Source organism: Mesoplodon densirostris, chromosome X (genome assembly GCF_025265405.1).
Source record: "Mesoplodon densirostris isolate mMesDen1 chromosome X, mMesDen1 primary haplotype, whole genome shotgun sequence".
NCBI classification, from domain to species: domain Eukaryota; kingdom Metazoa; phylum Chordata; class Mammalia; order Artiodactyla; family Ziphiidae; genus Mesoplodon; species Mesoplodon densirostris.
The window spans coordinates 119,268,818-119,292,011 of record NC_082681.1 but is presented as its reverse complement, the minus strand read 5'-3'; the positions used below and the strand labels follow the sequence as shown (position 1 = coordinate 119,292,011).

Genomic DNA, 23,194 nt, shown 5'->3' with positions numbered 1-23,194 from the left:
AATACTGCAGTGAGAAGAATAGTGGATCTGGTGATGGAAGACAATGATTCTCCTCTGAGCTCTGCCCAACTGTGTTACCTTGGGGAAGTCACATGACTTCTTTGGATTTCGTTTCTCCACCCACCAAATAAGGGGGAAAATCAGATAATCTCTAAGACTTATTCCGACTCAAATATTATAGCTTTGATGCTATTCAGTATTGTTAGAAACTCAAAAGGGTTAGAAACCATGAATCAGGGGAGGAGGGGCAGGTCTCTGATACTTTATAATGGTCATTGCTGAAGTGCCTACTTGCATGTAGCTCTGATTGCATTGAATTGGTTTTGTAATGGTAACACATGCTCTAAATATGGCTGGTATGCAGATCTCATGACTCTTGTTAATAACATGGTACCTAAGAATTTACAGTGCAAGCAAATGCTTTGTTTTTTGTTTCAACAGCTGGACCAAGCAGCGCTCTCCCTAGCTGTGAGGGAAGACTACCTTGATAATAGCACAGAAGCCAAGTCTGTAAGTTTTACTCATTCAACTCTGTATCTTGTCAGGCATTGTTGGGTTCATAAATTGTTCTCAAATTCCCAACTCTTTACTAGAATTGAGCAATGTAGGTGTTTGATGACCATATTCCCAATGTAGGAAGCAAAGGCCTTTCATTTCGGCAGATAAATGACACTCCCTGTTTTCTGGAAGTCTGAAAATGAAGGCTGTATGAGTCCCTGTGCTCAGTGCCCTCATGATCAAGCTGGGAAGACAGCACACCCAAATTGAGTAACCAAAGAATGAGCTTGCAGCCGTTCCTCAGAAGTGCACAGAGCTCACAGTATATTGCAGAAGCATGGGCATGGACACCCAGTCGACCAGTGGTTCCCAGACTGTACTGCTTAAGAACCACCTGGGAAGCTTCTATTAAATGTCGATTCTTGGGCCTCAGCAACGGAAAGTCGGATTTAGTAGACTTGAAGTGAGGCCCAGGAATCTTTCTTTAACTGGTGCCCCAGGTTAATTTAAGGTTAATGAGATGGGATCAATCTGGTCCGACTTCTTGGGTTGGCTTGGAAACCTAGTAGTTTCCTGGAGGTTGGATTAGAGCTGGTTCATTCCTAACACTTTCGATTCATTTTGGAACCTCTGTTGAACTTCCAAAGGAGCCTCAGACCCAGGGGAACCTTGACCAGGGAGTGCTCAGGTTTCTGGCCTGGCCTGAGAGCAGGAACTTCGACAGGGAAGTGCTGGCTCACAGTGGAAGTCCCTGCTCCTTTGCTGATAGGAAAGCCTATATCTAGAAGGCTCTGGAGGGCAGGAAGCTAGTCAAGATCCTAGGCAACTTTCTGGCTGAGGACACTCATGGAAGAAGGTTGGCGAGTTTTCCTTCTTGAAAGTGTTCAGAGTGAACTTTTGCCAATCTGGGGCACCTCTGTTTCTGCTGGGGTTACCACCCTACAAGCAGCCGTGCTTGAAATCTTGTCCCTGTCCTATAACCAATCAGTCCTGTAGACTCTGCCTTCAAAGTATCTCTTCCACCTAGTCCCTCCTTTCTGTCCTTACTGCCCTAGGGCAGACCCCTGTTAGGTCTCCTTTTAGCTGTTCCCTCCTCCCCTCATTCCATTGCCTCCTTAGCACCACCACCTGACAAGTTCTCTTCTCAAAGTACAGCTCCCAGAGTGCTTTTGCTCCCAAGCTAGACTCTAAATTCCGTAGAGGAAGGGAGTTCAAGGCCTCTTCATGACCTGGTCCCAAACCACCTTTGCTGTCTCACCTATTTTTATTCTTCCCCCAACAAAGCAGCTTGCACACCTCACAGGAGGACTCCTCACCGCTTCTGAACCAGTCTCCTTTAACTGCTATGTCCCCGGTTTCTTGAGGCTGGAATTTTCCAGTTCTTGAGTTTCTAAGCGCTTAGCAGCTTTATTAAGGACCTCATTTTGGTCTTGCTAGTGTTACAGTTAGTAATGACGTGTTTATCTTCCTCACAGGGTCACACTGAGAACCAGACTCAAGTATTATTGAATTTTTCGTCTGTACCTCCCATGTGCACAGAAGGCCTAGCAAGATATCGTGCATATGTATTGATTGAATAAATATTTTTGGAATTGAACTGGGAATTGCAAAACATTTCTAACTAAGACTATTTGTGAAGCTTGCTTACTGATTCAACAAATAATTATTAAGGGCCTGCTATATGCCAAGCACCATGCAGGTCTCGAGGTTGTAAACATCATAAGAATAGCTATGCAAAATCAAGGTTACGTTAGGAAATCTTATTCCCATAGCATAACTGTGAAACAGTTTAATACCCGGTGTATTGAGTTCTCACAAATATATCTGGAAGGAGAGGTGACCCCCAACAAGATTCCTTAGTTCCCACAAAGTAAGGTCCCCCTCTCTAATAGTATGTGAACAGCCTGAAAATGGGTTTATGAACATGCAGGGAGGAAATTCTATATTTGCTAGGTTCCTCTTCATCATTCTTCTCTTCTTTCCCTTCTTTTTTCCCTGAGCTAGTGAGGAGAACTCTGTAAAAACCATACAAAACTGAAAAGACATAGGGCTTCGATCACTGGGCTTTTGTTTTTAGTGTGGAGGTGGGTAAATTGAGCTGGAAGAGAATAAATCACAGTTCCCATTAGTCTTCATGGATCATGCCTCCTGCTTTTAGCGACAGTTCTTTCCCATTATTTTATTAAAGTGTCACTTGCCTGGAAAGAGGAGTCTGACCTTTAACTCTCTATTCTGGGCTCATTTGTAGATGTTTCATGTATCCATATTGCTAGTTGCCAGCAAACTAATTCTCTTGATCCTTGGTGGCCAGACATTTCTCTCTCTCATGGAAACAGTACCCAAGTAGCCATCCTTCTTCTTTGTCCCAAGGTGGTAGGTGGGTGGTTGGTATTGCATGATGCCTGTACCATACTTCGAGTACAGAGTGAAAATGAAGGGCATTTATTTCCCCTTGCTGTTTCTGCTCTTCCGTGTCCCTGAAACATAGTTCCTAATAGACTGATGTCATGGTCACTTGCTTCTTTATCTCTTACAGTATCGGGACGCCCTTTACAAGTTCATGGTGGATACTGCCGTGCTTTTGGGAGCTAATAGCTCCCGAGCAGAGCATGACATGAAGTCGGTGCTTAGGTTGGAAATTAAGATAGCTGAGGTAAATCTTAATCTAAAATCTGTTTTTTTTTCTTCTCTTTATTTTAAAGGCAATATATCTTGAATGAAAATATATATAAAAAAATCATTCTGTGGCATTGTTCTTTGGGTTCAAGGTAGAACTTACAGCATCCCCCTCTGGGAAGTAACAGGAAAAAAAAACCATGACAGAAAGAAGAGCTCTTCATTCCTTCTACCTCTCTGCTTGAAGCCCATTCAGTGTCCACATGCTGCTCAGCTGTGGCCAGAGACTCTATGTTTTCCTAGAGGAACTCCTGTTTGGCCTCAACTGAGGAATATATATTTGATAAATCGTTATTGATTTGGCTTGAGTGGAAGGTTATTTTTAGTCTAGTCTACTCTTTACACCATTCCTACTCAGAAGTCAATCTGATCTAAGATAGGGGCTTTGGGAAGTCTATCCACCCATAGTGGACACATAATTTGATGTAGAAAGTGTATAGGGCAGGCTGATAAACATTTATTAGCTTCCTTTCTAGTGCTACTTTGTACCTACCCCTGGTTTTCATTCTTTTCTTGCCCCACTCTAATGAATGTCATTGTGTCATATGCTGTGTTCTGTGTAAGTCACCTTTTAAATTTTTTCAGGCCCATGGTGGAGGCAAAAAGATACAAGAACAAACTTGAGGGAGAATAATCAGAAATCCTAAATGGTTAGCTTTGTTCAAAGAATAACTTTTCTAGAAGAACAAAGAATAAAATCTCTATACATTCCCAGGACTGGAGGGAACAAATATGGTGAAATTTGCTTGTGGAGATACATTGTAGTGAAAAAAATGATACGTTTGTCAAGAAGTGGTTGCATATAGGTTGGTAGTCCTCTATAACAGAAGTTGGTAAAAATCCTGAAGTGCATGGGAGTCCAAGTGTTGCTTGGTTTTGTGTTTGGCGAGGTGCGATGGGGTGTTGAAGTGAGGAGTAGGCTGATAGGGTCAGGAGGAATTGGCCTCTTGGCTGCCGTAGTGTACATGTGTATCTTTCTGTAGACCCCTAGTTGCAGAGCAAAAAGTTCATCCCTGCATGTCACCTTTGAAGACTGCAAAGACTGCTGCAGATGTTCTGGAGTCAAAGACTGTGCCTCTAAACCAGTCTAGAGGCCATCTGGATTCCCTTCCCAGGCAAATAGGAGACCCAGCAATCTAATTTGGACCGAAGCTCTGATACAGCGGGAAAGGCCTTGCCTTGAGCCAGGGATCTGGACCAAAAAGGGAACTAAAAACAGCTGGGCTGAGGCAAGACTGGGAATTATCAAGAGGTTAAATGAAGTGACAAATCCATGGGGTGGGGGAGTAGCTGGCAGAGAGCTGAAAACAGCTCTGAGGTCAAAGGGCTGCAGCCTGGGCCTGCAAGGCTGAGTAGAGGGAGGAGGAGTGTGAACATTCTCTGAGCCAGGAGACTGCTTGTGAGTTATATAGGAAGTCTCTCCTGTGGAGGGTGAGGAGGGAGAAGCTGAGGACACCGAAGCATTTAGAAAAGAGCGGGTAGATGTCTGCCACTCAGCCTTCTGTGATTTTGTCTTGACAAATCCATGGTGTGTGGGTTTTTGGCCAGCCGGTAATGCTTATATGTGTCTCTTACATCCCAGGTCACTAGAGACCTTCAAAATTAGTGGGGCACGTCATCCTAGGGAAACTTCTAAAGCTGGGGAGACAGGACAATGTAGTCAAGCCCCCCCACCAAAAGTTCTTGTAAGCCCAGCCATGGAAGTGTGCATTCAGCCATTCCCAGCTAGGGATGTGTGCATAAGGGGAGGTCTTGTTGATGGCGTGGCCCTTGGGATTAGGAGCAAGTGGAGGTTTTTTTTTTTGCTTTTTGTTTTTTAAAAATGTATTTATTTTTGGCTGTGTTGGGTCTTCGTTGCTGCGTGCAGGCTTTCTCTAGTTGCAGCGAGTGGGGGGTACTCTGTTGTGGTGCGTGGGCTTCTCATTGCGGTGGCTTCTCTTGTTGCAGAGGTTGGGCTCTAGGTGTGCGGGCTTCAGTAGTTGTGGCTCGCAGGCTCAGTAGTTGTGGCTCACGGACTCTAGAGCACAGGCTCAGTAGTTGTGGCACACAGGCTTAGTTGCTCCGTGGCATGTGGGATCTTCCCGGACCAGGGCTCGAACCCATGTCCCCTGCATTGGCATTCTTAACCACTGCATCACCAGGGAAGCCCCCAAGTGGAGTTTAATTGGAAAGACTTGAAAAAGAAAACTAATCATAGGCAAAGTTTTGAATTACGGTTCAAACCATGAGGGTGGTGTTGATGGCTAGGGGTGCAAGGGTAGGAGAGTCCTGTGTGAGTTGGAAGGTGGCAAGTTTAATGCAAGGGAATCAGATGATGGATGGTCTTAAGGCAAAATCATGATGTGCTCAGGGGCATGGGGAGCTGCTTCCTGTCCACGGGAGTGATTAAGATGGCCCTTGAGGAAGATGATTGTTGTTGCTCTTCTCAGACTAAACATGGCAGAGGCTAGAAGCTTAGATTTGGTGTTGCCAAAATGGCCAAGAGCATAAGTATAGGGAATGGAGGAGTGTGAAGAGTCAAGGCTGTAGATGCAGACTTGGCAATATGTCTGGGTGGTAACTGAACCCATACCCCTAGCACTGGAGCCAGGGGAATCTCAAGGCCAGAGAAACTAGAGGGAAGAGGGGAAGTGAGGGAATGAGCTGTTGACAGAATGGTCACAGGTGGCAGTGGTGTCCAGATAGTCTGGTGCTCTTCAGTGAGAATCCCCTAGGGATGAAGGGGTGGTCTGTAGTCCATGAACTATGGAGGTCATTACCTGGACACCACAGGTGAAGGTGGGATGTTTGTCTCAATTGCTCAACCTTAGTTTGGCTGTCAAGCCTGAGCCAGTAACAGATTTTGTCCATTATAGGGATGGGAGGGATTTGAGTAGTATTTTGGTACCGAGGACAGTGTTTCACACTGAGCAGGACAGCAAAGTTTCGTTTTATTTCCTTAATCTTGCCTGAAGCGATATCTTTTTTTCCTCTCTCCCAGGTTCGGCACGACACCAAAATCTTGAAAAAGTTTATGATACTATGCAGATGTCTTGGCACATGTAGAAAGTAGTCACGCAGTAAGAAATGGTTCATTTGAAAAAAATAACCAAAGTCTCTTTCCAACAGATAATGATTCCACATGAAAACCGAACCAGTGAGGCCATGTACAACAAAATGAACATTTCCCAACTGAGTGCTATGATTCCCCAGGTTGGTGAAAACGATCCAGGAAATTGTATCTTAACTGGTCATTTGACAAGCGATTCTATTTCACCTGTGTGTAAAGTTTTGCCTCGTAAAACCTACCATTGGTCTTCTTGCTCATCATCATCTTTGTCAGTCATCACATAAAATATCCCTTGTCTGTGCATCAGGATGCTTTCTGCTATAGGGAATAGAAAACTTTTCCAAGAGTGGCTTAAAAACTTCAAGCCCGTTTTCTTACGTGACAGAAGTCTAGACATAGGTGGCTGTTGGTGTTGGTTTAGCCGTTGCACAATGTTGTCAAAGATCCAAGTTCTTTCTTTCCGCTCCACTCTTCTTAGTGTGTTGGCTTTTTGACTTCATGTTTGATGACTCAAGGTTGTAAGGTGGCTGCCACAGCTGCATATGTCGCATCTGCCTTCAGGGCAGGAAGAAAGCGGAAGCACCAGTATGGGCCATGTGTAACTCTTCTACCAGGAAAAACCAAAGCCTTTCCAGGTGTCTTCCCTTTATTTCCTACCAAGTAGGATTGGGGCACGTGGCCATCCCTACCTACAGGCTAGGCTGGGCAAGTGAGTGACTGTTTTTCCTTTTCAATAGTGGAGGCAGGCAAGGGAGAAAAAGAAGGGAAAAAGACTGGGGATGACTTTTGGGGTAGCCACGTAAGAACGCCAAGATAGTGATGCTATGAAGAGGGGACACATGTTACTTTTTGTTGCTGCTTGTTTCCCTCTGTGTAAGAAAGGCTATGCCAGAGGGAAGAGCAGAAATGTAACGGGGCATCTCTGTCTGTGTGGACACAGGAGAGTGAATGAGTAGGGAGTGGGGGAGAGTGCAGGGAGAAGGGAGGTGAGGGCTAGCGCAGGAGGGAGGGAGAGTGCAAGAAGGAAGGAGAGAGAGCTCAGGAGAGAAGGGAGAGGAAGGAAGAGAGGGAGGGGGAGAGTGGAGGAGGCAGGGAGAGTGCTGGAGGGTCCAGGGGAGCCAGTGTGCACGTTACTGGGGGAGTGTGTGCGCGCATGTGTGGTGCATACGCAGACGGTACAGAGCACACATTCCACTTACGATTCAGGCAGTAGGTCTGGTCTGGGTGGCAGTGATCAGGAATTTATTTTCTACATTTGAGCAGTTGAATGTTTAATTATTTGGTCTGAAGTTACAAGCAATGGATTACATTCAACTGACTCTATTTGCCTTTCTCCTTGATTCTTGCCCCCCAGAGGTTCTCTTACTATGTTTTTTTTTCTCTCTCTCCTCAGTTTGACTGGCTGGGCTTCATCAAGAAGGTCATCGATGTCAGACTCTACCCCGAACTGAAAGACATCGGCCCCTCAGAGAATGTGGTGGTCCGTGTCCCTCAGTACTTTAAGGATTTGTTTAGGATATTAGGCTCTGAGAGGAAGAAGTAAGAGCTTTTCTGTGCATTTTACTGTGACTTTTATTTTTCCTTTTAAATTATAAGGTCTTCCCTCTCACGTCCTTTGAAAACTGTTTTTAAAGAAAGTTACATCAAAAGAGTCTTAGGGAAAGGCGTGGTGCCCTTTGTGACAAATGGGCCGAAACCATCGTCTGGTGTAATTTATTTGCTATGATGACAACAAATACGCAGTGTTTTTGCCCCTTATTTCTGGTCTTTCTCCATATTTTCTCTCTGAAAGCCTAAATTGTTTATTAGTTTTGGGAACTAGTCATATAATGCTGTTATTTTCTGAGCTTTCTATATGAACATCTTTGTTTTTCCCCAGTTCATTCTTGGTCTTTTGCTGTTTTTTTCTGGTTTCTTTTAAGCCAATAAGTCACTCTGTGGCAATAAACCAAAGTACCAGTATTGAAAAGACATAAGATCACTCTGAGAACTGTAGAAAAATTGGACTGATGAAACAACTTCAGGAACTGTCAGGTTTTTCTTAAAGAATGTTTTAGAATTTGTTGCTTTGTTCCTTTAGCACTACAAAACAAGGAAATGCTAAAAATGTCCAGGAAAGAGAACTTTTTTATTGAAGTATAGTTGATTTACAATGTTGTGTTAATTACTGCTGTATAGCAAAGTGGTTCAGTTATACATATATATATATATATATATATATATATATATATACATTCTTTTTTTAATATTCTTTCCCATTATGGTTTATCACAGGATATTGAATATAGTTCTCTGTGCTGTACGGTAGGCCCTTGTTGTTTATGCATTCCATATATAAAAGCTCACATCTGCTGACTCCAGCCCTCCCCCAACCTCCTCCCCCTTGGCAACCACCAGTCTGTTCTCTATGTCCGTGAGTCTGTTTCATAGACGGGTTCACTTGTGTCATATTTTAGATCAGGAAAGAGAATTTTATATCCTCATGAAGCCATTCACATTTGACTACAGAAAATGAAGCACAGGAAGGTCAAATAGTTCACAAAGACAGCTTAAGAGGCTAATTGCCGGGCCATGATGAAAAATCATACTTTCTTATTTGGACTTAGACAAGGCTATGTTACCAGGAGTTGTGTTGGAAAAAAGGCACCTGCAGAAGTCCTAGGAATAAAACTTAGCATCCATCCCCACCTACGAAAATACTTAGACACTTTTGAAGAGCTGTTCATTTTAAGATGCTGTTTTCTTATGATAAAAACAATATGTGTTCACTGAAGAAGGCATACAAAAAAGTAAACATGCAGAAAAGGGAGAGTAGAAATAATAAATTCACTTCAGATTCTTTGTGAGGTAGAGCCTTGCTATTCCAAGTGTGGTCTGTGGACCAGTAATGCCAGCAGCATCACCTTGTAATGATGAATCTGTAAAAATACAGATTCCAAGGGCCCTCCTCCTTAGAGGCTGATGCAGTAGATCTGGAGTGAGGCCCAGAAGTCTATATTTTAACAAGCATCCCGGGAATCTTATGATTAGTTTTTTGGGAGACTCACTGCTTTAGAAAACTTTTTCATATGTACTTCCTAGCTCTGTAATACTATAAAATATGACCCAAATGATTTTGTACTCCTATGCCATTGAGTTACTCAGCACATTTTAAATGGTGTTGGTAATTTCTGTTGAAAGATGGAGTTTGCCATGCTGTATATGCATCCTTCAGCACCTAGTGAGTTGGTTTCTTCTAGTGTCTGTGTTATCTTCAGTTGTAAATTAGTAGGTACTTTTGGAAGTTGTATTAATTTTACTTCCACAAAAGCATAATTTACAACCAGGGGATAGATTGGGCCTTGGTTTACTGTATTAGATAATCTCTTTGGTGGTGATTACACTTTAGAATTGCAGGACCTGTCATAACAAAGGGACCAAGAAAGACCATGATGGGAGGAAGACATTAATCTGGTTCTTGACAAAATGATAACTTAGACAGATGTAAACATAGTGAACTATAGTGTAAGAAAATATAGATAGAAAAATGAACTGCAGACATTATGTACATAACATAAATGACCTGCAGATATTATGAAGCTTCAGTTTTAAATAAAGACAAAACCCAAATCTCTGTCACATAGTTTACTCTTCAGCAACCAATTCCTCAAAAACAACTTGTATTCTGTGTATGTTTATGAGATTTCAAAACACTATATGCTTCTTGAGAATTTTGATAGCACTTTATTTGCATGGCACAGTAAGGTTTTTAGACTGCTAATTATCTTTGATCCTCACTTGTGTTGTGGCACAAGAGTGGTCAAGGAAACGTGCCCTTGGGTTCTCTAGTTACTATATTAGTCAGGACATACCAATCACTGTAATAAGCACCTCTAAACTCTTATTGGCTTGTACAATGAAAATTGTATTCTGTGCTCCTGGAATGTCCAAAATGGGTGTCCCTGTAAGGCAGCTTTCCTCCAAGTAGGGACTTGGGAACCCAGGCTCCTTCCATCTTGTGGTTCTGCCTTCCTCTGGCTTTTTGGAATCCTCTCCATTCAGCCAGTGGATGGGGAAAGAGAGTGGAGGATTGCACAGGAGGTTTTGTGGGAAGGCCTAGAAGTGGAATGTGTCACTTCAACCCATATTCCACTGACCAGAACTCAGCCACATGACCCCCATTTAACTGCAAGAGAAGCTGGGAAATACAGTGTAGCTTCGTGCCCAGGAGCAAAATATCAAAGAACTTACCTAATTTTCTGCTTTGCTCTTCTCCCTCACCTCCACGACTCCGTGAGCCTCTGATGGTGGGCACTCCTGTAATTGCCTTTGTAACTTCAAGGCCTAGCATGGTACTTCTCACATAGAAGATATTTCCTAAAAATTTCTAAAAGTTAACCAGATGGCCCAATGCCCACTGTGCAGGAGGTGACATAGGAGCAGACCCCCAAAGGATAAGGAGGAATTTTCCAGGTAGGGAAGAGTGGAAAAGGGGGATGTTGAGCATGTTGGGTGATGGGACTAGCATTAAATTGGATGTTGCCTCCGAGGCAACAGTTTCCGGACTTCCCTGGCGGTCCAGTGGTTAAAACTCCACATGTCCACTGCAGCGGGCGTGGGTTCGATCCCTGGTCGGGGAACTAAGATCCCACATGCTGTGCAGTGCATCCAAAAAAAAAGGAAAAACAAAAAAAGGCAACAGTTTCTGATTCAGTAGATCTTGGGGGAGGCCCAGGAATTTTCTAACAAGTTCTCAGGTGATGGTGAAGCTGCATACCTCTGGGCTGCCTGTAGGATTTAGGAAGGTCTCTTTGGCTTTGAGAACCTTCGAGAGGTACCTGTTTGGCTTACCTCAGGTGGTTTGACTCAGGAGCAAATGCAAGCTGTGGAATCTGAAGACCCAAATGTTAGTCCTGGAATTGACCCATACTTAGAAGTCCTTTGACCTCTGACCTTTGTTTTATTTATCTGAAAATTGGAATAATAATAATAACCACCCCATAGCATCGTCATGAGGATCAAAAAAGGTCTTTATGATCTCTTAAATGCAATACAAATGCAAGCTGTCCCTAATTGAAAACAAGGGGCAGGAAAATCTTCTTAAAAAAAAAATCTTCCTAGTCAGAGGCTTTGGGAAATGATTTCATGCTGCTCTCTTAGTGGTGGATTCTCTCCTGAGATGCTTTGCTTTCCTCTACTTTATTTATTGCCATTTGGGGAAATTACCATACTGCTAAAAATGCTTTTTGAAAAAAAAGATATTATGTGTTATTTCAAGGACTGTTGCCGAGTCTTATTTTTGTTTTGTTTTTTTGATGCCTCTGAGCATTAAGTGGCAGTAATTCAGTCATTACAGTCAGATCTGTTCCTGGCGTGGTAATATTAGCACTCCAAAGCTGTGCTCCCCAGCATTTTGTCAGTGTATTTATAGCACGCTGGAGCAGCTCCTCAGCCCCGTTGCCTCACTGTGCGAGCTTCCCCAATTCCGTCTTCTAGCTCTCAGAGGTCTTTGTGGGCTATCGTCTTGGTCGTGCCTTGCCTATGAAGGCCTCACACACTCTTCTTTCTTCATACCCACAGATTTCTGTGGAGTGTGGTTGTCGGAGTGTTCTGGGTGAGTGGCCAGGAAATCTTTGCGGAACTAGAGGTGTTAATCCCTCACTGTGTGGCATGGGGAAAAGCGCAGAGGCTTTGAGTCAGACACACCTTGGTCTGGTCTAGCCTCTACTGCTTATTACACCCGTTCTCCAACTTGGTTGCACATTGGACTTAGCTGGGAGGGATTTAAAAACAATATTTATCGTGGGTCTCACCCTAGAGATACTGATTTAATTGGTCTGGAGTGGCCTGGGCATCTGGACTTTTAAAACTCCCCAGGTGATTCTATTGAGTTGGAGACCGACTGATTATGGGATCATGAGGCATTACTTAATGGTTCTAGGTGTCAAGTTTCCTTTTATATAAAATGCGTACAATAACATCTCTCCTATAGCAATGCTGTGGGAGTTATAGATAATATGGGATGCCTTAAGCGGTGTGATTTTAAGGGAGCAGGAAACGCCGAAAAATCTAAAACCCCAACATACTTGCATCATGCTGCCTCTTTTACCGCCAGCATCAGGCCACATCCTAACAACTTGCCCAATTGATCTGGCTCATCACAGACCCCTTGAGGGAATAGCTTTTGAATTCATGTAAGCATATCTGCTGGCCATGGACCTCCTTTGAATCTCTACCTATAGAGCCAGCACAACTCTCACAGCACAAAAGCAGTATTTTAAGGTTGAAGAACATACAGACCGTGTGTTAGGATTGGGCTCTGCCCCTTTAACATTCTAGATTTTGGACCCTAATTGCAGCCTGTGTGTTCGCTGCTGTAGCTGGCCTTTCTGCCTATAGCTCTGTGAGTGATGGCCCTGCTCAACATCCCCTCCAACACAGAAACTATTCCTGCATTATTCAGCCTGTCCGGAGTTCATGTTCCTGTTTCACACCCTGAAGCCTTAATAGCCCAAGCCCTGTCCCTCTCCCGAGGCCTACTCTCATCCCTCAGGTTGAGGTGTGCACTCTCCCCAGCCCAGTGTCTGGCATGCACTTTTGGGTGCTGGGGTCTGCCAGATCATTATTTCAGTGCTTGCCTGGTTCCCTGCTTGGCTAAAAGACTCAGGAGATCAGGGGTATAGCTTTCTCAGCTGTCCATCTCCCCAGCACCTAGAACTATTAGTACATATCGGATGCTCAGGATGTGCTGAATGAGTGAATGAAAGAAGGGTTCCTTATGTACCTACCGTGTATCCCATTCAATTAAAAAACCCATTTTTCATGAATAAGCTGAAATCTGAAGTTCCGTGTCCCCCAGCTACACTCTAAGTTCTCTGAATGTAGGTGATGAGTTCCTATTTCTTTACATTCCTCATGGCATCTGGGACGATACTTGGACAACAGTAGGTGCTCAGTGAGCACTTCTTGTCTTGCTCTGGATTAGGGATATGAACTCAAAAGGTCCACAGGAATGACCTAAAAGTACATGTTTATTATAGTGCCTCAAAAGAGCATGGACAAGGGCTAGATTTTACTGATGAGAGTGGTGGTCTCCGAGGGGAAGTGTGCATACCTCAACAAGATCCACTGGGTCTGAGAAGAAAATTTTAGAACTTCTATATATCTTTATTCTTTCCATTGAAAAAATAACTAGGCTATATTGAGTTTTGCTATATAGATGGCCATGGACCCTTCATTTGATCTGCATGGCACATATGAGGCAAGACAGTGTTACCTTCACTGGTTAGTCTTCATTCCATATATTAAAAATAATCTCAAGTCATTTACATATACCTGTAGATTTATGAATTTTATTATTGGTTTAATCCTCACAAAATGGACAAGTGATTTAAAAAATTCTTGTAGAGAAACAGGAATTGAAGCTATTACTAATAGTATAAGCACAAAGTGAATGGGAAAAAAATGGCAGAAGTGGCCCTTCTCCCACTCTAGTTACGCCGTCTTGGTTGGCCAGCTGACAAGGTAAAAACAATGGTGTTCTAACCAGATCTGGGAAGGATATGGTCAAAATATTTTGAAATAGTCAAGACAACCATATGAGATGTTGACTTACATTGACTGTCATTGTATTGACCTAATCCTATATGGATAATGTGTCTTGAAGAATTACCTAAAAGTGTTTGAAGGATTAACTAAGGACTTTGGAAAATATCTTTCATTTTATCTTTCAAAATGTCTATTTCTATATTTGTGAAAAACATTCCTGATATGTTAGTCCATTAGTATATCTCTATATAAAATAAAATGACTATTCATATATTGGGTGTATATGCTGAAATAAATTTAATTGCTAAGAGTGCATGTCCACTGGGTTAGGATGCCATGCAAATGGGAGTGTGGGTTGTTCTTGATGGGCCAGTTGCCATCATCATGTCACACTGCTCTCACATGGCTGCCTGACCGAGAGCCATCTCAGGAATGTGTGTTATTAGTCACCATGGTAATGGCACAGCTGGGAGGGGATGGGTCATTAAAAATTCATCATCACTACTGAGGTAGAAATTAACTCAGATCACACATCCTTCTAAGGTCAGGGCATGTTTTGCTTATAGAAAAAAAGGCAACACTTAAGAAAATGTAACGGATTTTTAAAAATATGTATTATGGACATTACATGAGTGTATGGGGTTGTTCATATGTTTGGAAGTGAACAGCAATGAAAACTGGAATTTACTCTGTCAAACATTTTGTTACTTATTTTAACTTCACAATAGCCCTATAAGGTAGGGATCATTCTCATTGTATGACAAAGATAAAATCAACGAGCTTAAGTGACTTGCCCAAACTCCCACATCTAGTAGGTTTGCAACCAGGTGCACATCTAGGTAATTGGTATTAGCCAATATATTGCCTTTTGTTTCCAAAAGGTAAGAATTCATCTGCATTTTATCAAGTCACTTAATAATTGGAAGTTCTTGACAATTTCTAGACATGAAAGGCTGGGTAACAGTGGACTCCATGTCCTGAGTGGGAAAGCAAAATGTTCATGCTGAGGCCTGGGGCTGGAATTTTCATATCATCTATCTATATTAGGTGGTGAAAAGCAAGCCAATTTTGGTTGAGCTTATTGACACTGTATCATCTTATGTCATCTCTCAAGTGAAAGTTCTGCAGTTTTGTATGAGCAAGAGGTCCCTCCATGGAGCTTTGCCAACAGATTTTCCCAGGGTGTTCTGCAGAGCATCAGATATCAAATTCAACACAACAAATGTGCTTCTCTTTCTGTTAACAGGACCGTTGCCAACTATTTGGTGTGGAGGATGGTTTATTCCAGAATTCCAAACCTAAGCAGGCGCTTTCAGTATAGGTGGCTGGAATTCTCACGGGTACGTTTTAAGATTGCAGTGTTACATCACTGGATAACTTCACATGCCGGAACAGTCTGTATATTAACCAATCCAATAAAAATCATCTTCAGGGATTAGATGAAACAATCCAATTGTTTAAACAGAGGGAGTTTTGCATCTCAAACTCTATTTTTTTTTTGGCTTTATTTCTTTTTATTGAGGTAAACCTTACATACAGTAAGGTACACTCAAGCTCTTCTTTGATGAGGCTATATAGAGATATTGAGGGCAGTACTTGGGACCAGCATGTTGTTTTCGCTCTCCCCTTCTTATCAATTTATTCCCCTTTCCCCCAGTGCTTTTAAGTGGGTCACTGTAATTATAATTTTAATATTTCCTAGTGATATATTTGTAACTGTCTTTCATTTTCAGTATTCTGAATATTCAAAATACGCATGATATAAGTATTAGATGGTAAAGTTTCATCTTTAATTTAGGGGTAGAGTTTTGTCTTTAACTCTACCTTGATCTTCAGTCTTTTAATTTATCCTAATTCTACTAGGCCAAAGAGGCCTAAATTTAGTCTGCTCTGAGATGTGGCTCAACTGCCTGAAACACTTTTCTTCTCCCCCTCCTCACCCAACTCTGTGATCTTTGCTCCTCTCCCACTCTTGTTTTCCTCTTAACTTACATAGGTGTTACTCTTTGTCTCAGAGGCTTTTATCTTAGTAATTCTCTTACTAATATAGGACTTAAGGATTTTGTGGCTTTTTTTTTTAACATTTTAAGAATTTTGTGACTTTAGAAAATATTTTAAGTTAATTTTATCTCAATTTGGAGTTAAGTAATGGCAAATTTTGAAAACTATAATTTCATTTAACAGACATTTTAGTTACTAGAGAAAGTGATAAGTAGAGAAGTTCTTAGTGGGTCATTACTCTTGAGTAGTAGCACAATTATTTTGGATACATTTTGGCCCTTAAAGTCACTAGAGTATTGAGCTTTATAGAGAACATCATAAAACAACTATATATGTTGAGGTCATATCAAAGGGTTAAGTTACAAAAAAGGTAGATTATATATATGTGTCTGTGTGTATTTTTAACTCCCATGGATCACATAAAAGATGGTACCCAGCTGCTTTCCACCCCCACTGTGAAGAGAATAGAGAGGTGTAAGAAGTAGTTTGTGAAAATTTGAGGTTAGGTATGAAGGGATGTTTCTTGAGCATAAAGTGCTAAATACAATACTGAATTGTCAAAGAAGATTGTAAGGTCTCTTTCTCTAGAAGTTTTAAAAATAGATTCATTCATTCCTTACCTCTGAGAGTGGTTGTGTTATCAGAAAGTAGAGGAAGAATAGATGAATTTCATTGTTAATCCCATTTGCTCTGAACCAACAACCTGAGTCTAACATCGTTCAAGGGATGCCTCCAGCCACCATTCTCAGAGCCTCCCTCCCTTGCTGTCTGCCTTCCCTTTGCATTTTGAGTGCTCCAAACTCCCAACCTGCAAGGGCAACTTAAACGATATTTATTTCTTTGCTTTCATCCCCCAAGAGTAAACCTTTGAGCCTTCCAAGTCCTGCTTTGGAACTTCCTTACTTGTTTGTAAGTGTTTTCTTGAAATGGTTTAATTGGGACAGATGAGAAAAACATTTACATTTGTTTTTTACTTGGTCACCAGTATGTTCTGTTATGACACAATGTAAATATGCTTCCTGGGTTGTTCATGGTGGGCATATTTTCCTGGTCTGTCTTATGAGTGTACTTCCCAGAGCAAGGAAACCCTCACTGGGCAGGAGCTTTGATCACCTACTGATGTTAGACCTTTCTTGGTGGAAATTAACTACCATCTGGACACTTGGACAGCATCCCCTCTCATCCCTGTTAACTGCAGAAAAGCTATGCTATTGTCCAAATCCTTTGTTTAATGGGGAAAATTGGAAGGAAAGGAGGAATACATTATTATCCACTCTTAAAATATTTTCACTTAGTTTTAAATATAACGGGACAAGCAGAATATTTTTCTTCATCCAATTTTACCTTTGGTTTACTATCTGACACATATATATGGGTTGGGGCCTGCAGTGTTTTGTAGACTGTTTCCTTCAGGTTGTTTGAACTTTTTTTCAGTCGTTGGTTTTATCCAAGTGAAGCTCAATCTGGATCGATTATCTCCCACAGGTAATCCAGGGTACCACAACTTTGTTGCCTCAGTGGGATAAATGTGTCAACTTTATTGAAAGTACCCTCCCTTATGTTGTTGGGAAAATGTTTGTGGATGTACACTTCCAGGAAGACAAGAAGGAGGTGGTAAGTGCTGCTCCCCAGCTGATAAAAACAAGGGCGGTTAACCAGATCTGACATGTATATGGTCAACAGGCCAATATCAGCCTTCTAGCTCTTCAAGTGACGAATCTAGATAACAGTTTTGCTTCAAAGAGGAATTCCTGCAGTACCATATTAATTGAAAACTCAAACTCAAATGTAGAATGTTATCATGAAAATTAAGAAAATTTAGAAATGAGAAAACAGCATGAAATCATGCCTTGAAGAGTCAGAATTTCTCCTGTAGAGATTAAATGTGTTAGGTCAATGCTTAGGAAAAAAGAGGACCTAAATAATTTTAGGATTAGATATATGAATTATTGTAATTACAAAAGGTAGAGATTTTCTAGTCAGATTTCTTTGTTTTACAGATGAGGAAGCTGGAGACCCAGTGATGAAGTGATTTTTAATATATTTAACAACTTCTTTTTTTGCCAATTTTATTTATTTATTTTTTGTTCTTCAAAATAAGCAACTTTTTAAAAAATTGAAGTATAGTTGATTTACAATGTTGTGTTAGTTTCTGGTGTACAGCAAAGTGATACAGTTATGTGTATAATAGTTATATATATAATATATATAGTATAATGTAATAATTAGTGATGTTGAGCATCTTTTCACGTGCCTATTGGCCATCTGTGGAGAAATGTCAGTTTAAGTCTTCTGCTCATTTTTTGATTGGGTTGAAAACAAACAATTTTTTTATTGAAGTATAGTTGATTTACAGTATATTAGTTTTGGGTACACAGCAAAGTGATTCAGTTATACATACATATATATCTATTCTTTTTCAGATTCTTTTCCATCATAGGTTATTACGAGATACTGAGTATAATTCCCTGTGCTATACAGTAGGACCTTGTTGTTTATCTATTTTATATATATATTAGTGTGTATCTGTTAATCCCAAACTCCTAATTTATCCCTCTCCCCTTTTCCCTTTGGTAAACGTAAGTTTGTTTTCTATGTCTGTGAGTCTATTTCTGTTTTGTAAATAAGTTGATTTGTATTATTTTTTTGGATTCCACATATAAGTGATATCATATGGTATTTGTCTTTCTCTGTCTGACTTACTTCACTTAGTATGATAATCTCTAGGTCCATCCATGTTGCTGCAAATGGCATTATTTCATTCTTTTTTATGGCTGAGTAGTATTCCATCGTGTGTGTGTGTGTGTGTGTGTGTGTGTGTACACCACATCTTCTTTATTTGTTCATCCGTCGATGGGCACTAGGGTTGCTTCCATGTCTCGACTGTTGTAAATAGTGCTATTATGAACATTGGGTTGCATGTATCTTTTTGAATTAGAGTTTTCTCTGGATATATGCCCAGAAGTGGGATTGCTGGATCATATGGTAGTTCTATTTTTAGTTTTTTAAGTAACCTCCATACTATTCTCCATAGTGGCTGCACTAATTTACATTCCCACCAACAGTGTAGGAGGGTTCCCTTTTCTCCACACCCTCTCATATTTAACAACTATTAAGTGGCTTAGAAACAAAAAAAATGCAGGGATTTTTTCCCCCTTTCCTTATGCTGTCTTCTAAAAACTAGAGATGTGACATTTATTTCACAGAAAACACTGTCAATTTTTTTTAAAAGCTTAAAAAGAAATTCTTTTATTTTGTAAATTTCTAAACGTATATGGAAAGAGCATTGTAATCAACTTCCATGTACCCATGATCTGTGGCTATTCGTAATTGTCGTAGTGGTGTTAATGGCCCAACCAGATAAATCCACTAATAAAAGCTGAGGTTTAATTTCATTATTTACTCAACAAATATTTGTTGAACATCTGTTATATACTAGGCACTGTTCTAGGCACTTGGGATACAACAGAGAACAAAGATCCCTGACCTCATTGAGATGACATTCTATTGGTGAGGGTAGACAAAAAAATCAATACAATGCATACATTAACAAGTGTATTAGAAGATGATAAGGACTCTAGAAGAGAAAAGAATGAGATCAGGGTAAAGACAAATCGGGATTGCTGGAAGGTATGAATATGTGGGGTGGATTGTAGGATTAAATAGGATGATTAAGGAAAGCCTCATTGTGAAGATGACATTTGGCAAAGATTTGAAGGAGGTGAGAGAATTAGATATGGCATCTATCTGGGGGAAGAGTGTTCTAAGCAGATGGAACAGTTAGTGCAAAATCTCTGAGGGAGGGATGTGCCTGGAGTGGTCAGGGAAGAGCAGGGAGGTCCACGTGGCTGGAGCAGGGTGAATGAGGGTGAGAGAAGTAGGCACTGAGGTCAGAGCAATAGCAGGGATGGTGCGGCATTTTATAATACTTGTAGAACATTGTAAGAATGTTGGCTTTTACTCTGAGTGAAGTGGGGAGCTAATGCAGGCTTTTTAGCAGAGGCCTGATGTGACTTGACTTATGTTGAGAGGATCGCCCTGGCTGCTGTGTTGAGAAGAGATTGTATCAGGTCAAGAATAGAAGCAGGGAGGCCAATTAGGAGACTATCAGAGGGACCAGGCCAGAGATGATGGTGGCTTGGACTAGATGGTAGCTGTGGAAGTTGTGAGAAGGGGTTGTATTCTGAATACATTCTGAAGGATAGAACCGGTGCAGTTTGCTGACAGATTTGTTGAGGGATCTGAGAGTAGGAGCTCTGAGTCTGATTAAATGGAAATACGGAGGTGCTATTAACTGAGAAGAGGAATGCTGTGGGGAGGATCAGGTTTGCAAGGGAAGATCAGGAGTTCAGTTTCGGCCATGTTGAATTTGAGATGTTATCAGACCTCCAGGTGGAGATGTCATGGGGGCAGTAGGGTTATGTGAGTCTTGAGTTTAGTTCAGAGGTTGGGGCTGAAGGTTGGAGGACAGAGGAGGAGTGACGTGGTTGTCCAGGGGAGTGGGAGGCTGAGTAAACTGAGGAGATGTAGTGTGGCTGCTCTAGGTGAAGTTGGAGGTCATGAATTTTAAAAAGTCTCCTCATTTTGGCTGTGTTCTTCTCCATGTGTTTCAGCTACACTGGAGGAGAGGGTCTATTTTAAAATAGAAATTTCAATTTAGCTAGGTTTTTTTTTTTTTTGATGTGCATTTTCTTTGTGAAGAATTATATTTTACAAATGGCATGAAGCAGAATATCTAGGTATGATTAACTAATGTAGGGGAGGAAAAATAATTTTTTCTCTACTCTTCTAGGTTCTTGGCTGAAACCCTCCTATAATAAAAGATTAATAGGAGAAAACCAAACAAGTTTAATAACATGTGTACCTCTTCTACTCAGGAAAACTGAGTAACTCCCAGAAATGGCCCAAGCTACCACCTTAAATTCCAAGTCCAGGGCTTCCCTGGTGGCGCAGTGGTTGAGAGTCCGCCTGCCGATGCGGGGGACACGGGTTCGTGCCCCGGTCCGGGAGGATCCCACGTGCCGCGGAGTGGCTGGGCCCGTGAGCCGTGGCCGCTGAGCCTGCGCGTCCGGAGCCTGTGCTCCGCAATGGGAGAGGCCCCAACAGTGAGAGGCCCGCGTACCGCAAAAAAAGAAAAAACTAAACAAAAAACTCCAAGTTCAGCTAAAGACGAAAGAAGACGTTGAGCACTGGGAGAATCCAGACAAAATGCAGTAAATAGGGGTGTGGCTGTGAGGCAGACTTAAGTCCTTGCCTTCTCCATTGCTAAGAGTTTCTAGAGATTTAGTCATGCTCCTCCTCTTGGTACAGAGAGGGAGACACCCTTACAATGGAGATTACCCTTATAAATGTTAATTTCTCTCACAAAAGGGTGATTTCTACTGTTTTCCGGACAATTCCTGTGTCTGCAGCCTCTCAAAAATAATCAGCCCCAAATAATCAATATGCCAAAGGGGCATATTTTGGGATGGTATATTTTGCTTCCCTTTGCTAATAACAATCCATCGTAGTCAGTGAGATATGAATATGTAAGCACCTTGGATGCAGGTGGTCATTAAACATTGAATTTAAAGGCAAAGAAATAAAAAAGTCTGTTAAGCCATGATAATCCCACTGGTTGGTATTATGTGTTGATATATATTATAACTATGTATTATGTGCTGAGGTTTGCTGTGGAATGCCATACATCTAAGCACATTTACTTGGATTTTTTCCTCTCTTTTGATACTTTGGAGAATTTTATGCCAAGTTCGAGACTTCATATTTGAACCTGGAGGTACTCTCCTTGTAAATAATTCCACTGAAGAATTAATGTCTTATTTCAAAATACTGAATATTCCCATTGTGTTTTCTTTCACTCCTTGGTCGGAGTAAATGGATTGAGAATTTATCAGATAATCACAGTGGTAACATTATAAGCCCTGGGAAGGATATAAAAACAATTAAGGGATAATGGAGGTGTTTTTATATAGCAGGATTTTTTTTTTTTTTTTTTGGCAGTAGAAGAATTTTAAGTAATACGAAAGGTATGTGGATTAATTTGTTTGTCTCAGTTTTGGTGTGAAAGTCCCTTTTTCATGTGTCAGGATGTGACAAGTAAAGTTGATTTTGGCACTTCCCCCCTTACTTTGATGTACGTGGGACGTGAAGGTAGTGTGATAGTTACACAGATACTCATTTATTTTACATAAAATTATTTGCCTCCCTTAAGCAGAAGCTATTTGCCTCAGGGAATACTTAAGTTGGAAACTTATAAGAGTAATATCTGGCTTTTTATAGCCGTGTTCCAGGGCTCTCATCCAAGAACCACCTGGAACCACTGATTTACTTGAAAAACATTCTTTATTATTAGCTACAATCCAAAGAGAAAAACAGAAATATCCCCAATGGGACAAATTCCAGAGACACTAACTCAGAGGGGTGGGTGCCATTGTTTTATTTTCAAAAACAGTTGTTAAGCAAATGAATAGTCAGAAGGTTAAATTTCAGGTATTTCTCAAACTTTAATGTGTACAGGAATCACTGAAGGATCTGGTAGTTAAAATGCAGAATTTCATTGCATTTTCACTGGGTCTGGGGTAGGACCCAAGAATTTGCATAACAAGCTCCCAAGCAGTGCTAACACTGCTGGTTTAGGGACCACACTTGGAGTAGCAAGGCCTTTGCATCATTCATTTGTTTGCAGTTACCACCAAAAAACAGCTCTGGCAATTCATATGAGCAGGGCAGGCATTTGACTCAGGGCGACAGTACATCGTTTACTAAAGCCTGTTGCATTAGTGCAAGTATTCGCTTCAATTTTCAGATCATAGAAAATTTCCCTGATTCAAATTGCTTTAAGTGGACTGTGCCAAACTCCGTGTGAGGGCCTTTAGGCTACTTTTTAGTTCTGCTTTTTTTGGTTGCTGTTTTTTTCCTCTGAGCTATTTAGTTTTCCTTTGAAAACTGATACCTGGGTTCCTCTAAGAGACTTTGTGCTTCTCAGTATTTCTGTTTTTACAGCCTTTTTTTTTTTTTTTAATAAATTTATTTTTTGGGGCTGTGTCGGGTCGTTGCTGTGTGCAGGCTTTCTCTAGTTGCAGCGAGCGGGCGCTACTCTTCGTTGCGGTGCGTGGGCTTCTTGTGGTGGCTTCTCTTGTTGTGGAGCACGGGCTCTAGGTGCGCAGGCTTCAGTAGTTGTAGCACGCGGGCTCAGTAGTTGTGGCTCGCGGGCTCTAGAGCGCAGGCTCAGTAGTTGTGGCGCACAGGCTTCATTGCTCCGCGGCATGTGGGATCTTCCCGAACCAGGGCTCGAACCAGTGTCCCCTGCGTTGGCAGGCGTATTCTTAACCACTGAGCCACCAGGGAAGCCCTCTGCAGCCTCTTAATGGCAAGTTGGCCCAACTGCCTCTGGTTGGCACCCTTTGTTATAGAGAGGGTGGGAGGAGCAGTTCACTTTGAGGT

At 41.5% G+C, this 23,194-nt stretch overlaps 1 protein-coding gene across 1 annotated transcript in view; it reads left to right on the top strand.

The window, feature by feature from the left end:
• Window positions 1-23,194, top strand: part of PHEX (phosphate regulating endopeptidase X-linked) — a 197,259-nt gene that overhangs the window by 48,673 nt on the left and 125,392 nt on the right. Inside the window, exons 6-11 of the mRNA XM_060087064.1 lie at window positions 442-510; window positions 3,035-3,151; window positions 6,283-6,366; window positions 7,617-7,762; window positions 14,997-15,090; window positions 17,237-17,365. Of these exons, the coding sequence (XP_059943047.1) occupies window positions 442-510; window positions 3,035-3,151; window positions 6,283-6,366; window positions 7,617-7,762; window positions 14,997-15,090; window positions 17,237-17,365 (639 nt within the window). The remainder of the gene's footprint in view (window positions 1-441; window positions 511-3,034; window positions 3,152-6,282; window positions 6,367-7,616; window positions 7,763-14,996; window positions 15,091-17,236; window positions 17,366-23,194) is intronic.